This window comes from Hibiscus syriacus, unplaced genomic scaffold (assembly GCF_006381635.1).
Source record: "Hibiscus syriacus cultivar Baekdansim isolate YM2019G1 unplaced genomic scaffold, ASM638163v2 tig00110234_pilon, whole genome shotgun sequence".
Taxonomy (NCBI): Eukaryota; Viridiplantae; Streptophyta; class Magnoliopsida; order Malvales; family Malvaceae; genus Hibiscus; species Hibiscus syriacus.
This window is the reverse complement of record NW_024062639.1, coordinates 658,809-671,947: the sequence shown is the minus strand read 5'-3', so window position 1 is coordinate 671,947 and position 13,139 is coordinate 658,809. Positions and strand designations below refer to the sequence as shown.

Here is a 13,139-nt window from a genome sequence, read left to right as displayed (position 1 = left end):
TAGATCGGGGACTTCATTCTTAGAGTGAAATTCTCCTAATTTTATACCAAGAGCCAGCAGATAATTGACAGAGGATGAAGCTCCAGCTTGATGTTATGGGGGTTCTCAGTAGTGAAGAAAGCATGTGCACAAAAATCTTGGTGCACAGGGTCATATAAGAATATGGATAGGTGTGAAACCCGGACGATGTGACGGGTCCTCAGCAACATTTTTGGCATTAGTCACATGCTTTATGATCATGTCTTCCATCTTCTTCAACAGACCTCCATCTGAGTTAATTTTCTCTTCATCTCATCGTGTAACTCATTTTGATCTTTCTCCATCTTATCTAACATACCTTCCATATTCTTAGTTATTTTCCTTATATCGTATGGATGCGACGTGCTTTTTTTTAGCGGGGGCCAGGATCATTGCGATCGAAAACTTTCTCTTATTATTTGATCGTTATTTAATGAATGAATGTTATGATGTATGAAAAATACTTGTAAAAACATATGTGACAAATAAATAAATGAATGCAAAAAAGGCATCGATATTCTAATAAAAAGTAGAGCTTCATTGATCATAGAGTTCGAATAACATCATTATTCATTGATTACAAGCTATAATACATAATATACTAGTATAAAATCAGTCTTCAGATGGATTGGACTCTATTACCCTCTTGTTGTATCCGTAGAAATCTCTAACTTGAGTTACAAGATGCTCAATATACATCTATCTGTCTTCTGAGACATGCTGTATTGGTCAAACTCTGTAAATTGTTCCATTTCCATTTTTTTTCATCACATTCCCTCAAAATATGGTGTATATGCTCCTTATGCCCTTGGAGTTGCACTTCTAAATCACTCACTTTTTGGCAAAGCATCTCTTACTCGACTCCTTTAGCCCTTTCATTGACCAGCTTGACTTGTAATTCTTTATTCAATTTACTAGTCTTAGAGAGATTCAGGGATACTTCTGAGTATTTCTCATTCCAAGGTTGTTTTTCTTCTTAAAGTTTAATCACATTTTCTTTATGTTTTTTAGCTTCGTTACTCTAACGCTTCCCCTATCAATTCTTCCAATTCTCTCTTTCATTCTATCGGGTCTTTGAGATGCCAAAATACTTCAACTTGGCCTTCAATCCTTTATTTTCTTGATGTAACTCTTTGATGTCCTTCAAGACCACCTCCCGCTCAGTCTTCATTTTCTCTATTTCTATCTAGTAGCCTTCTCTATGATATTTTCAATGGTGAGCCCTTCTCGTAACTTTATGATCTCCATGTTCATTTTACTCATTTCTACCTCAAAGTCTTGCTTTTCCATTTCCATATCAGATACCTGGATACCAGCTGGCGAATTGTTTGACTAGCCCATAAGGACATTAATCTTTAATCCATTGGTCTTTCTTGTTCTCCATTCCAAATATTCAGGTGTAACATCATTCAAAAACATGGCCAATTCCATCTTGAATGTTTACTTCCAGGCCTCTGCTAACTTTAAGATTCGTTTCATGTATCCAGCTTCCCCATAAATGATCTCTTGCTCAAATAAGCCATGAGTAACCGAAATAAACTGTCCGGACCCATATTGACGTTGTACTAGCAACGACGTGTAACTAACAGCTCCCCATAGGCCAAGATCAATTCTCTACGCTTATACAGTACATGCATAGGGCACATCCAAAGGTATCTCTATGTCACATCATCTTTTGTTTGGTTTTGAAAGAAAATTTTCCATTGCTCGATGTTCCATCTTTTGACCACCCTTTCTTAACAAAGTCTTCTATCGAGATCAACATACTCGAACTTGGGTGCTTCTTTATTTTCTCACCATCCTGAAAATGACTTTGTATCCATATGTAAAGCAGTTGCAGACATCCAATGAAACACCCACTCTTTTAAGTTCGACAATAATTCAAAGATTTGATAGTTTCTGTCAAGATAGTCGGGGCAGGATTCACTTTCTTGTTCACTTGAATGAATAAATCAATTGTTGCAACCTCTATATGCCCCAAAATTTTTGGAAAAATGACCAAACCATAAATAGATGAAGCAAATAGGTCCAGTGCGCTCGTGTGATCTTTATTCTTGGTAATTTGGGCACGTAGAAAGTCCCATGAGAAGCAATAATTCTCATTCTTTTTGATAATGTATTTGTCAATATTTTCAACCTTCCATCCAAAAATACTAGCCAATTTTCCCCAAAATCCGGAGTTCTTCTCCTTCTAGTAAATTTTTTCTGGATTTGGTAAATCTAGACGCAGTAAAACAACATATTCATTAATAGTAGGAGTGAGGTATTTTTATTAAAAGTAAAGCATATGTAGGTTAGATCCCAATATCTTATGGTAGCTCCAATAACGTTCTCATCAATTTCTACCTGAAGGAGTAAGGCAATGTCCCCATATTTTTCAAAAAAGCTTGACCGTTCTTTGACTCCCCAATTCCTCCATATTTCTGCTAACCCACATATATCATTCAGACGCATGTCCAAGTGTACTTGCCCAGGAAGGCTTAACATTGATTCTGACTTAAAGAATCCTTGTTCTCTCGTTAAAGCTTCGACGACTCTTTTCTGACTTCCAGGTTTGTTTGGTCAATATCCTATAGTCCATGATCAATATCCTACTCCTTTTCAAAATATCGATGCTCCTATAAAAAGGTGCAAAACATGCAATGCACAAATAACAATGGGTTAATGCACAATAAAATAAATAAATAAATAAAATATCAATAAATTGCATGAACTTATTTTAGGGTAACTTAAAGGAGAGGCTAGCTACGACATACTATAGGTACAATTTGGTTCTAGAGTAAATGGTACTTGAATTGTCTTTTTCGGTGCCCTTTGGGCCTGCCAAGTCCTCAATTCTCACCTATTTCGAGGGGATGTATTTACCTATACCCAGTATGAAGGGTTATTCACGAAGGTATAGGTACTTTGTACCTCAAAACTGGTTTACTAGCCCATATAGGGTTACTCACGAAGGAATAATAATCATCTCCCACTTAATTTGGACAAAGCTCGGGTAGAGAGCTTATGTTATGAATGTCCACTATGTATGCCAAAAAAAAACATATATTAAACATACATAACAAATAAACACATAATATTGTATAAGGCAACCACAAATGCAAACAAATTATCAGAGAAGAAAATATTTGTGATCAAGAAAAAAACTCTAAAACTCTGTCAACTCTCCATCTCCCCTCTCTCACCGAAAAACTAAACAAAACTCAAAACCACCAAGTTGGACACCTCTTCGACCACTGCTCATGATGGTTGGAGTTCTTGAAAATACTTTGAATAACCCCAAACACCCCGATCTACATAGCTAAACCTTAACAAAGCCTAAAACGACCACTAAACCCACATGCAAGACTCCAAAGGCTCTCAAACCTTTCGTGTTTAGAACTCTGGATATGCTTAAACTCTAGACGGAGGAGTCTTTCTCTCTAAGCAAGAAGAAGATAGAAGATAAAGTAGCTCTCACCCCTTTTACTATTTTCTAGTTTCAAAAACAAGTAACAAAAATGGTGAAAAAAGAAAAAGAAAGTAACCTTTAAAATTCATGCTTCTATTGCTTTTTTTCTTCTTGAAAAATGAAGGCCAAGAGTCCCTTTACAAATGTTTCTTTTTTGGTTTTTATAGAACCATTTTCTGATTACTTACAAAAGCACGAAAATATCACCTAATCTACTAAATATTCTAACATTTCATCATTCTAGGAATGACTCTATCGGCATTAACGTACTCTGGGTGGCCGGCTTAATAGTATGTACTCTAAGAATGATGTCCACTATCTCCTTCAGAGTGAAGTCAAACCTCTGAAAGTCGCATTTGCTACTCCAACACCTAACAAGATCCCTGATCCTCTGCCCTAGGTAGGAACTCCTAACTGATGCTATTTGGATGAGAGGCTCAGTTCTCCATCCTATCCTTGAGACTACGCTTGGAACTATCATCCATCCCAACACTCTACAACACAGATTAAAAAATGAAGCACCATCAGAATGCCAGACTTATAGAAGTACTTTAAGTACCTATGAGTATGTATTCACTGACACCATACTAAAACCGACCACTGGGTCCTAGGACCGACTCAACCTGACACTCTGATACCATTAAATATAACACCCTAAACTGATTGGACCTAAAGTTTCATAATGGGCTACCGAGGCAGCCCATGATTTTTAAAACATGTTCATTTTCTTTTTAAACATGTTGAATGATATCATAAATAAACATAAATAATTATTATAAAAATATTTTATAAAACGGAGCTCCATGACACATAACTTCAAACAAAATAATATATCTTGAGTTTAAAACTCAAATACATAAGTAAGGGTTTATGAATAAACATGCCCACTAAAGCTAGAATTCAATACTCTAAAGGAGATGCTGGAAGTCCTGCTGTAACGATGCTCCACGAACTGCCCCAGCTACAGACCTATCAACGAAAAACATCCGAAGGATGAGCTTACAAAGCCTAACAGTATAATAGCTAATATAACAACATAAGAATTTCATAAACACAAGCATGCTAAAGACATGGTACTAAGCAGTAGGTACATGCATGATCTAAATCAAGTGCTACCTACTTAAGGCTTTACTACTCTATCACTGAAGTAGGAGTCTTACGTTTCCCTTAGAGTCTTACGTTTCCCTTAGTCCTCTACTAAGGGCCTCACCATGAGTACACCTCTAAAGGGTCTTTAACCCTAATGATTATAAATGCTACACATTATCTAAATACGACACTAATACTCATGTGCATTATCAGAATGCAAACCTAACCATAATCTGCATTATCTAAATGCACCTTGACTAGTATATGGTCTCACGTAGCCATCAGACACTAGTTATTAAGGGAACCCGATGTCACATAGCATTGGTGAAATTCCCACTAAACTACGGAATGATCTTATGGTCCTTTCATAGCCATAAGGTAGATCATGGAGGGGAAAGCCGGGGTCACATAGTATTAGTACAATTCCCACCTAACTGAAGCATTGGCTCAGTCTCACATAGCCTTCAAGCCAAGCTTTAACATGTCTGGTGTATTGGACTGATGTAAATATACATACATGTCTAAACCCAAAGGCCACATAACACTACATCGCTAACCCACTCCTCCCAAGTGTTCGGGCCTCGCGCCCTAGTTAGCCTATGAAGTGCCTCACGCATTGACAATGCCCCACTAAGGTAACTAAGGTAAAATGGGTATACTCTAGCATATATGGACTCACTAAAGTGATGTCATCCTCTCACTAGCTTCTATCTCGCTCGTTTTCTCATTCTAGAACGTTATACGAAGGCTTATTATTCTGTTACTGCTGTTATTTATTAAGATGCTCTATTATGATCATTCATTACTTAAGGGCATTTTAGTTAATCTCTATCTTTAGTGAAGTCTTTACGTGTTTCGGGGTCTTATGATGATTTCTAAGGTTGTTGTTCACTGGCAGTACTATTCTCTAACCAGTACCTGGCCCGGGTTCAACTCTGAGTAACTACACTCTAGTAACTCTTTATTCTCTTTCTTTTAATTCACTATCGGGTTATACGATGACTATATGTCCATCATTTGCTGACATTCTTGTAGTTCACGACTTCACTATCTCGTAATCTAATAAGTTCATCATAATGTTTATCGGTACACCCTCGGTAATGATCCATTATTATTAGATACTCATTACGTGTTCGACTGAAGAAACTTGAACGCGTTATACCTACTATGGTTACTTCAGTTGTAACCCACTCCTACGAGTGTATTCGAGCCCTTTTGTCCATTTACTTCCCTCACATACTGAGGTCTACCATTACGGATCATCCTTTGCTTTTACAGCCTAAAAATTGTCAAAACTAACCATCCAAAGTGGGTAGTATCGATACCTTAGGGTCAAGTATCGATACCCCTAGGAGTATCGGTACCACAATGCATTTTATTGTTAAAATTTAGGCTAGGATCGATACTGTTACTCTGAGTATTGATACTCTAGGGAAAGTATCTATACATTTGTAAAGTATCCATACTCTTGGGTAAAGTGTCGATACTCTTGGCATGTATCCATACTATTGGGTAAAGTATCGATAACTCTTGGGTAATGTATTGATATGCTTGGAAAGTATTGTTACTCTTGGGGAAAGTATCCATACTCTTGTAAAGTATCCATACTCTTAAATCATATACGTAAGTTTTAGAGAGTTAACTAATGTCTCAAGGGGTCATAAAAACTCTTTCTTAACACCTAAAACATCTTTTAATCTTGAATCAACTTTAAACCCTAATATGCTTAATTACACAAATCTTAGCAAATTCTTGAAATTTATGAAAGCTCAATACTCCAAAGGTTTAGAAATACACTACATTGATGTTTGAATACTGAAATGAAGCTCTTTTAGCTAGCAAACATTCTCCTTTATGATTGGATGATAAAGCCCCTCTTTTTTTTGCAAAAAATAAAACCCAAAGCTTGAATCTTCAAAACGATATTGATGTAGGGTAATTAGGAAGAAAATGAAGTATCAAAAGGCTTAAGACTTACCTTGTGCTATGGCTACTTAGAGATTATGAAGAGATAGTAAATGAGGAGGATGAAAATGAATGAAAGAAAGATGAAATGAGATAAAAAAACTCTCAACTTTTCAAAATGGGGAAATTACACTTTTGGTACTTCCCCATCTTTCCACTATTCAAAAACCATTTTTATCCCAAAACCAACCCAATTAAGCCCAACTGAACCCAACAACTTAAAACATAAAATTCACGGGGTCCACTTACCCCTCGGGTAAACCTAAAACTACTAGCCTAGAAATTGGGGTGTTACACATTCAACTTTTTGACTTAATGTCGAAAATTTCAAACAAGGTTAGAGCTACTGAAATTTCAACACTTTCTTTACTATAGTTCAGGTTTCCAACCTCTTTGCTTCCACAACATTCATCAATGTGTTATTTAAACAATGATGTTGCAGTTCGAACAATTATTGACACATGCATTACCAATTCAGTGAGTAATGTTGACTTATTTGTCAAGTATCACAAGCAAGCCACAAATCCTTCCACATAAAAAACAAAATCTCCTGAAGTATCTGGCAATATAAAAGTTAAACTTCAAGAACTTGGACTATTTGTATATAGAAGGAAACAACACTACATCAAAACTGTTCTTTAGTGGTGTTTTTAGCGGAACTTTGAGAGTAAACGCCACTAACTTTAAACATATAGCGACGTTTACATTTAAAATGCCACAAAATGGCAACTTTAGCGGCGTTTATTTATAAACGATGTAATAGGGTTCATCTATAGTGGCATTTTTATCGAAAAATGTCACAACAGAGTAGTACTTTAGTGGCGTTTCTATACAAACACCACAATAGGTCCATCTATAATGGCATTTTTTCAATAAACGCCGAATCATATTAGTACTTTAGTGGTGTTTTTATACAAATGTCACAATAAGGTTCACCTATAGTGGTGTTTTTTCAATAAATGTCGCAACAGATTAGAACTTTAGTGGCGTTTTTATTCAAATGTCGTAATAGGGTTTACCTATAGTGGTATTTTTTCAGTAAATGTAGCAACATATTAGTACTTTCGTGGCGTTTTTATACAAATGCCGTAATAGGGTTCACCTATAGTAGTTTTTTTTCTCACAAACGCCACAACAGTGTAGTGATTTAGCAGGGTTTTTATACACACGCCGCAATAGGTTTCATCTGTTGCGGCGTTTTCCAACAAACACCGCAACAAAGTTGTATATTTTAATCGTGTGAATCCCTTTCCCCTTTTCCATGTGTTCACACGATCCCCTTTTACTCTTTCCCATCTCCGCCGGACATAGCCAAATATCCACGCAAAACTAGTGTTGCTCGTCGCCGGTCGAAGCCGTCAACTATTAAAGCTAAACTCACCCGATTCTGTGCAAGCAGAAGAATTAGAAATTTAGATTTTCAAACAAAAAAATTAGGGTTAAGCTATTAACCCTCATGGCCAGTAACAGTGAAAGCTCTTCAGCAACGCCTTAATCGACGACCGATAAGCCTATGATTGTTAGGGTTAAGCGCAAAGGCTCCTAGTCTCCTCTCGACGCTTTTTGTATAATATTTATTTTCGTTCTCTCTTTTATCGTACCTTTTTTTATGTTTTCTTTTGCTTCCGATATAAATTTAAATGCAATTTTGAAGCTTCAAGGAACACTTTTGGTGTCTTTTACAGGGCTTGAAATCAATGAGCGACCTTTGAAGCGCTCTTTTTCTAATTTTCAGAATCTATCGATATCGGAATCGTCCCAAAAAGGTTTTTCGTTGTTTTATTTTAAAAAAAAATTAGGAAGGGTCGTTCTTAATTTGCATGTTCCGTAATTAAAAAATCTTCTAAAATTGATACGATGATGTTGTTTTGAATTAGAGAAGCCGAAGAGTAAGAAGGTATTTGTGCAGCATGTTTATACAGTTGAAAGCTCTCGGGATACAGTTGATATTGTGCAATCTTTTTATAGTAAGTAGTGATCAAATGTTGTTAATATGTGTACTGTTTATCTTTATCATGTATTTTTCTTATAGTCTCCTTCTTAAAGGTTCTTTTCTGTTTTAAATTATTGTAATTTACTTCTGCATGCAAAGGGAGCTATAACTGCGAGTTTCTTTTACAGCCAAATTCTGGTAAGACAAGGAGTCAGGAAGGAAGGCACCCTCAAAAAACTGATTATGTAATCACTCGTACTGTTTTGTTTCACTCAACACAATCATGGTTGCTCCGTTAATGTTCGGCAATGGTGTCCTAATTCATTTTGAAAAGATAGTCATCATCATTTCGTCTGTCTATCTGATAGCCATTGCTGATTTGTCTACGATTCAAACATATTGTTAAAATCTACATTTATGAAATGTAACTATGGAATAATGCCTTCTTGTAAACTCCACTTGTTTATGGTCTTCATTATCATCTTACATTTTTGTTGAAATTATTGTCATCTTAAATAATTACTTTACTATTGATAGCAGAATACCAATTGAGCACATTTTTCTACATAACTTGTGTCTTAATTAAAATGTATTGTTGTTGTTAATTAGATAAAACTACATGATATTAAATTTATGTGATGTAGAGAAGAAATAAAATATGCAAAATCAATTAATTTAGCTAAAGAAAGGTAATTAGCGGCGTTTGTATCCAAAAAAGCCGCTATAGATTTGACCTTTTGCGGCATTTTTGGAACAAACACCGCTATTAATCTTGATCTTTTACGGCGTTTGTTCCAAAAACGCCGTTATAATCTGACATTTTGTGGCGTTTGTTCCAAAACTTTAGTGGAGTCGGTATGGTTGAAGCTTATTGCGGCGTTTTTCCTATCACCGCAAGTGCTTTTTGCGGCTCTTAAAAACGCCGCTAAAACTATGTTTTGCTGTAGTGCAAGAGAAAGAATAAAGGATTGAAGAAATTAAAATTTGACTTGTCAACTGACTATGATGTCTAAGATATGTGGGTAAATTAATATTTCTATTGTATTGTAATGTAACGTAGGAGTTAATGTTTCTAATGTAATTTAGGAGTTAATGTTTCTACTGTAAGATGTGTGTGTAATTTAATACTTTGTATTAAATAAAAATTAAAAATATGACTCTTGGAACTCATCACCTCAGCATGACGAGTTTCACGATTTTTTCCTAATATATTTTGAAAATAAAAAAAACACTAAACTAAAAATTATTATTATTTTAATAGAACTCATCATGCTGACATGACGAGTTCTTTGAAATATTAAATATTAGACCAGACGAAACGGTTCAATAAAATATATTTTTTATTGAAACTCGTCATTTTAACGTGACTAATTCTATATACACTGTAGCATTTGTCGTAGATCCCTAAATAATGTTTATCAAACGGTATAAGGCTAATATTTTAGCTCGTCTGCGCTAACAGGCCAAAAATACCCCTAAAATGCTTTTGATTAATAAGGCTTCGTTATGTTTCCCAACATTTCTATAAGGCTTTAGCTTTCAATTTCAAAAAGTTTCAATTGGGGACGAAGTAGGAATTTTCTTAGGGTATAAATAAATTATAAAATTTTAAAAAGGTTAAAATATTGTTTTATCTTTTTACAATATTTTTATAATTTTTAAATTATTTAAAATAAAATATATAATTTATAAGGTCAAAATATAACTTTATCGTGATTTAAATTTTAAAATATTAAGGAACTAAGATTTTAAAGTAACATTATTTTAAGGGGAAAGAAACACTACCGACTTTCTAATTGTTCGTGTACATTTACAATGTTGTCTATAATTAAGAAAAATTATAAACATATAATATATTATAATAATAAAATTTTAAATGTGACATAAAATATATATACATTTAAAATTAATAATGATAGTAAAACTCAAGCTTCATATTTATTGAATACCAAGTTCTAAAAATTTCTGCATTACACTCCTAATCATCTTCCCAACTGGAAGTTATCTGAATTTTGATAATAATTTTAGTGGATTTAGATTTTTTAACGTATTAATTATTTTGTTATGATCTAGTTATGTTAAATTTAGATTATTTTATGTTCAAGCCATTTTAGATTTGGATTATTCGAATTTATTAATTGAGATCTTTAAGTTAAATCATTATGTATTTTGATTAATTTAGATCTTTTCATTCAAGTTTGACGTTCGAGCTCAAGATAATTTTAAATTCAAATTGAATATATTATTTTTTTTGTGATCAAATTAAGTTAGATTAAATTTGAATTATAATATAATTTTTTAACTTGTAACAGATTTAAGATATAACGTCAATAAGGATAACATAGATAAAAGAAAGTGTCAGGTTGATGCGACGAGGGATAATATACCACATTTATAAACACAGGGGTGGCCATGCCAACTTGCCAGCCTGCCTGGAGCTCAAAAACATATGTATGCATCCATGTAAAGTTGAAGGGCGTCGTACAATCATTTTTGTGGTCCAAAATTCAACCCAAATATCACATGGTTTGTAAGCAGAGCCAAGAGATACAACCGAGGTTTCACTTCACAAATCAAACCCTTTTCCATTAATATTATCAAAGTACAAATACATGATTCAAGGCCTCTTTGCCCAATCTCTCTTTCATAAATGTCAAACCCTTCTCTTTCTTCATAAAAGAAATTATTCCACGGAAGCAATGCAAACACTCAACAACGAAACAACAACGAAACAACAACAAATCAACATGCAAATCTCATAGGATTTAGGACGCTCAACCACTCTTGCAGGACCCATCTCAATAAACCCCCTAGATTTACAATTATTGTATTGTGTAAAATAGTTTTTTTTTAAGTCCCGTTTTAGTTAGCACTCGGGGATTTGTGTGTGATCCCTATGAGGGTCATGGCAATAGTCATATACCAAATAGTTCCTCTGGACCCAAAGCATGGTTGACACTTGTTGTCGACTAAGGCTTTCGGAGCCATACAGAGAGGCGGAAGGCGGGCGACAAAAGATAGGGTCGTTGGCGGTGCAACCACTTACTCGAAAATCCGTATACCAACCGACGAATGGTTGGAAGTTATAATCAGCCTTGTACCTTCCGTTCTCGGTAGCCCAAGATGATGCATCCCATATCGATCCGTATACCCACATTGGTCTTGTGGGAAACGTGGCGTCACTCTTCTTTGAGTACCTCCTGATTGGCACATCATCTACGAAAAATCTGTTGAATGAATCATAAGACACGTGAAAAAAAGATGGAAAAAAAAAAAAAAAAGGGAAAAAATCATAATTAAGGATACTTGCATGATTTCACTAGGGTTCCATAGTATAGCATAGTTATGGTAATCTTTTGTAGGATCAAACCACAAATGAACCCTCATTTCCCTTCCAATTCTGTTCCGGTCCCCACTTCCTTTAATGAACACATTAGTCTGTAGAGTATAGGGTTTATCCGGTGTGGTCCCAAGGAACTCGATATCGATTTCGTCATGGTTTCCGGGATGTTCTTCGTTGTTTGAAAGCTGTCAAATTGCACAACATCAAAATTACATGCTTACATAGTATATACACAATGGTTTTGTGTATATATATCATTTTATATCAATTAGGTTTTGATTTGATCATTTCGTACATAGAACGAAGTAATAACTCCTGCAGTATAACCAGGGTCGAGCTTCATTGCAGCACCAAAGTAACCTGACTGGTACGAATGAAGTGACTTGAAACCACTCCCTGTTTTCACCATGAATGCACAAATTAAGCACGTAATTAGACCCCAAAGAATGAAAAAAGAGAATGGAATGGCTAGAACCTGAGGTTTTATCGAGCCAGATTGTTAATGAACCCTGGTCTAGTTTCTGGTGCTGAGGACCCCAAAGATTTCGAAACCCTTGATCAAAGGTCACGGTGCTCACCCTGGAGCTAGGGGAGAATCCAGGGGAAGGTGGACCCTGAGCATTGCTTGAGGAAACAATGAAAAACAAAGCAAGGAACAAAGAGAAAATTGGGGCCATGGAGGTAAGACAGAAAAGAGAAGGCATACGTAGTAGTGAAACAAAAAGGGGGACAATGTGGTTTTAAATGCAGCTTGGGACAAAAAACTGAAGGTTTTGAAACTACAATTGTGTGTGGAAGAGTGTGGCGATACCATTGGTATAAATAGGCAGATTGAAGGCCCCACTATTTGGTAAGTTGATAAGTTGGTTGATGGGGAAGTTACAGTGGACTATATATATTTGAATAGAAAGGGTATATATATGTGTATATATATAAATAATGTATACACTTTCTACATGTAATTGTTTGAATATAAGTTTTTTTAAAAAGAATAAAATTTTATTTTATCATTAATGCTACACTACATAAAATATATTTTAATAGAAAAACATGACGTATGAAATAACTTTTTAAACACTTAACACACTTATTAACCGGAGGCCGAGGTGGATACACTAAGCCTCGGTAGAGGCCAAGTGCATCGCATTATTTTAGAAAAATGATTAAATTTAACTTAATGTGTAAGGATAAAGTGAAAAAATAAAAAATTTACATACTCATTATTTTAAAAAAAGAAAATTAAAATTTTAAATCTTATCCTTAAATTTCTGAATCCACAATTGTTGTGTTATTAACTAAAGTTTTTTCTTGACTTATATTTATTTTGGGTTAAAAGTTTA

At 34.9% G+C, this 13,139-nt stretch overlaps 1 protein-coding gene across 2 annotated transcripts; it reads right to left on the bottom strand.

Annotated features, from left to right (window-relative positions):
- Positions 1-11,159: 11,159 nt before the first annotated feature.
- On the bottom strand, positions 11,160-12,573 carry LOC120114564 (xyloglucan endotransglucosylase/hydrolase protein 31-like). Of its 2 annotated transcripts, XM_039135423.1 has the most exons (5): positions 12,514-12,573; positions 12,275-12,478; positions 12,095-12,195; positions 11,767-11,984; positions 11,160-11,683 (listed from the first exon to the last, which is right to left on the bottom strand). In XM_039135423.1, the coding sequence occupies exons 2-5, from the start codon at positions 12,474-12,476 to the stop codon at positions 11,323-11,325; spliced, it is 882 nt and encodes a 293-aa protein (XP_038991354.1). In that variant the 5' UTR covers positions 12,477-12,478; positions 12,514-12,573; the 3' UTR covers positions 11,160-11,322. The 2 variants fall into 2 exon arrangements, with proteins under 2 accessions (XP_038991354.1, XP_038991353.1); XM_039135422.1 differs by lacking the exon at positions 12,514-12,573 and having other exon boundaries at positions 12,275-12,503.
- Between the last annotated feature and the right edge of the window lie 566 nt (positions 12,574-13,139).

What these genes read in the sequence shown, in the direction of transcription:
- LOC120114564 (XM_039135422.1), bottom strand. Translation starts at nt 12,503, where the DNA reads ATGCCTTCTCTTTTCTGTCTTACCTCCATGGCCCCAATTTTCTCTTTG. An exon ending in CTGGCTCGATAAAACCTCAG is followed by an intron (nt 12,196 to 12,274) that starts GTTCTAGCCATT and finishes TGGTGAAAACAG; the next exon opens with GGAGTGGTTTCAAGTCACTT. An exon ending in GAGTTATTACTTCGTTCTAT is followed by an intron (nt 11,985 to 12,094) that starts GTACGAAATGAT and finishes GCAATTTGACAG; the next exon opens with CTTTCAAACAACGAAGAACA.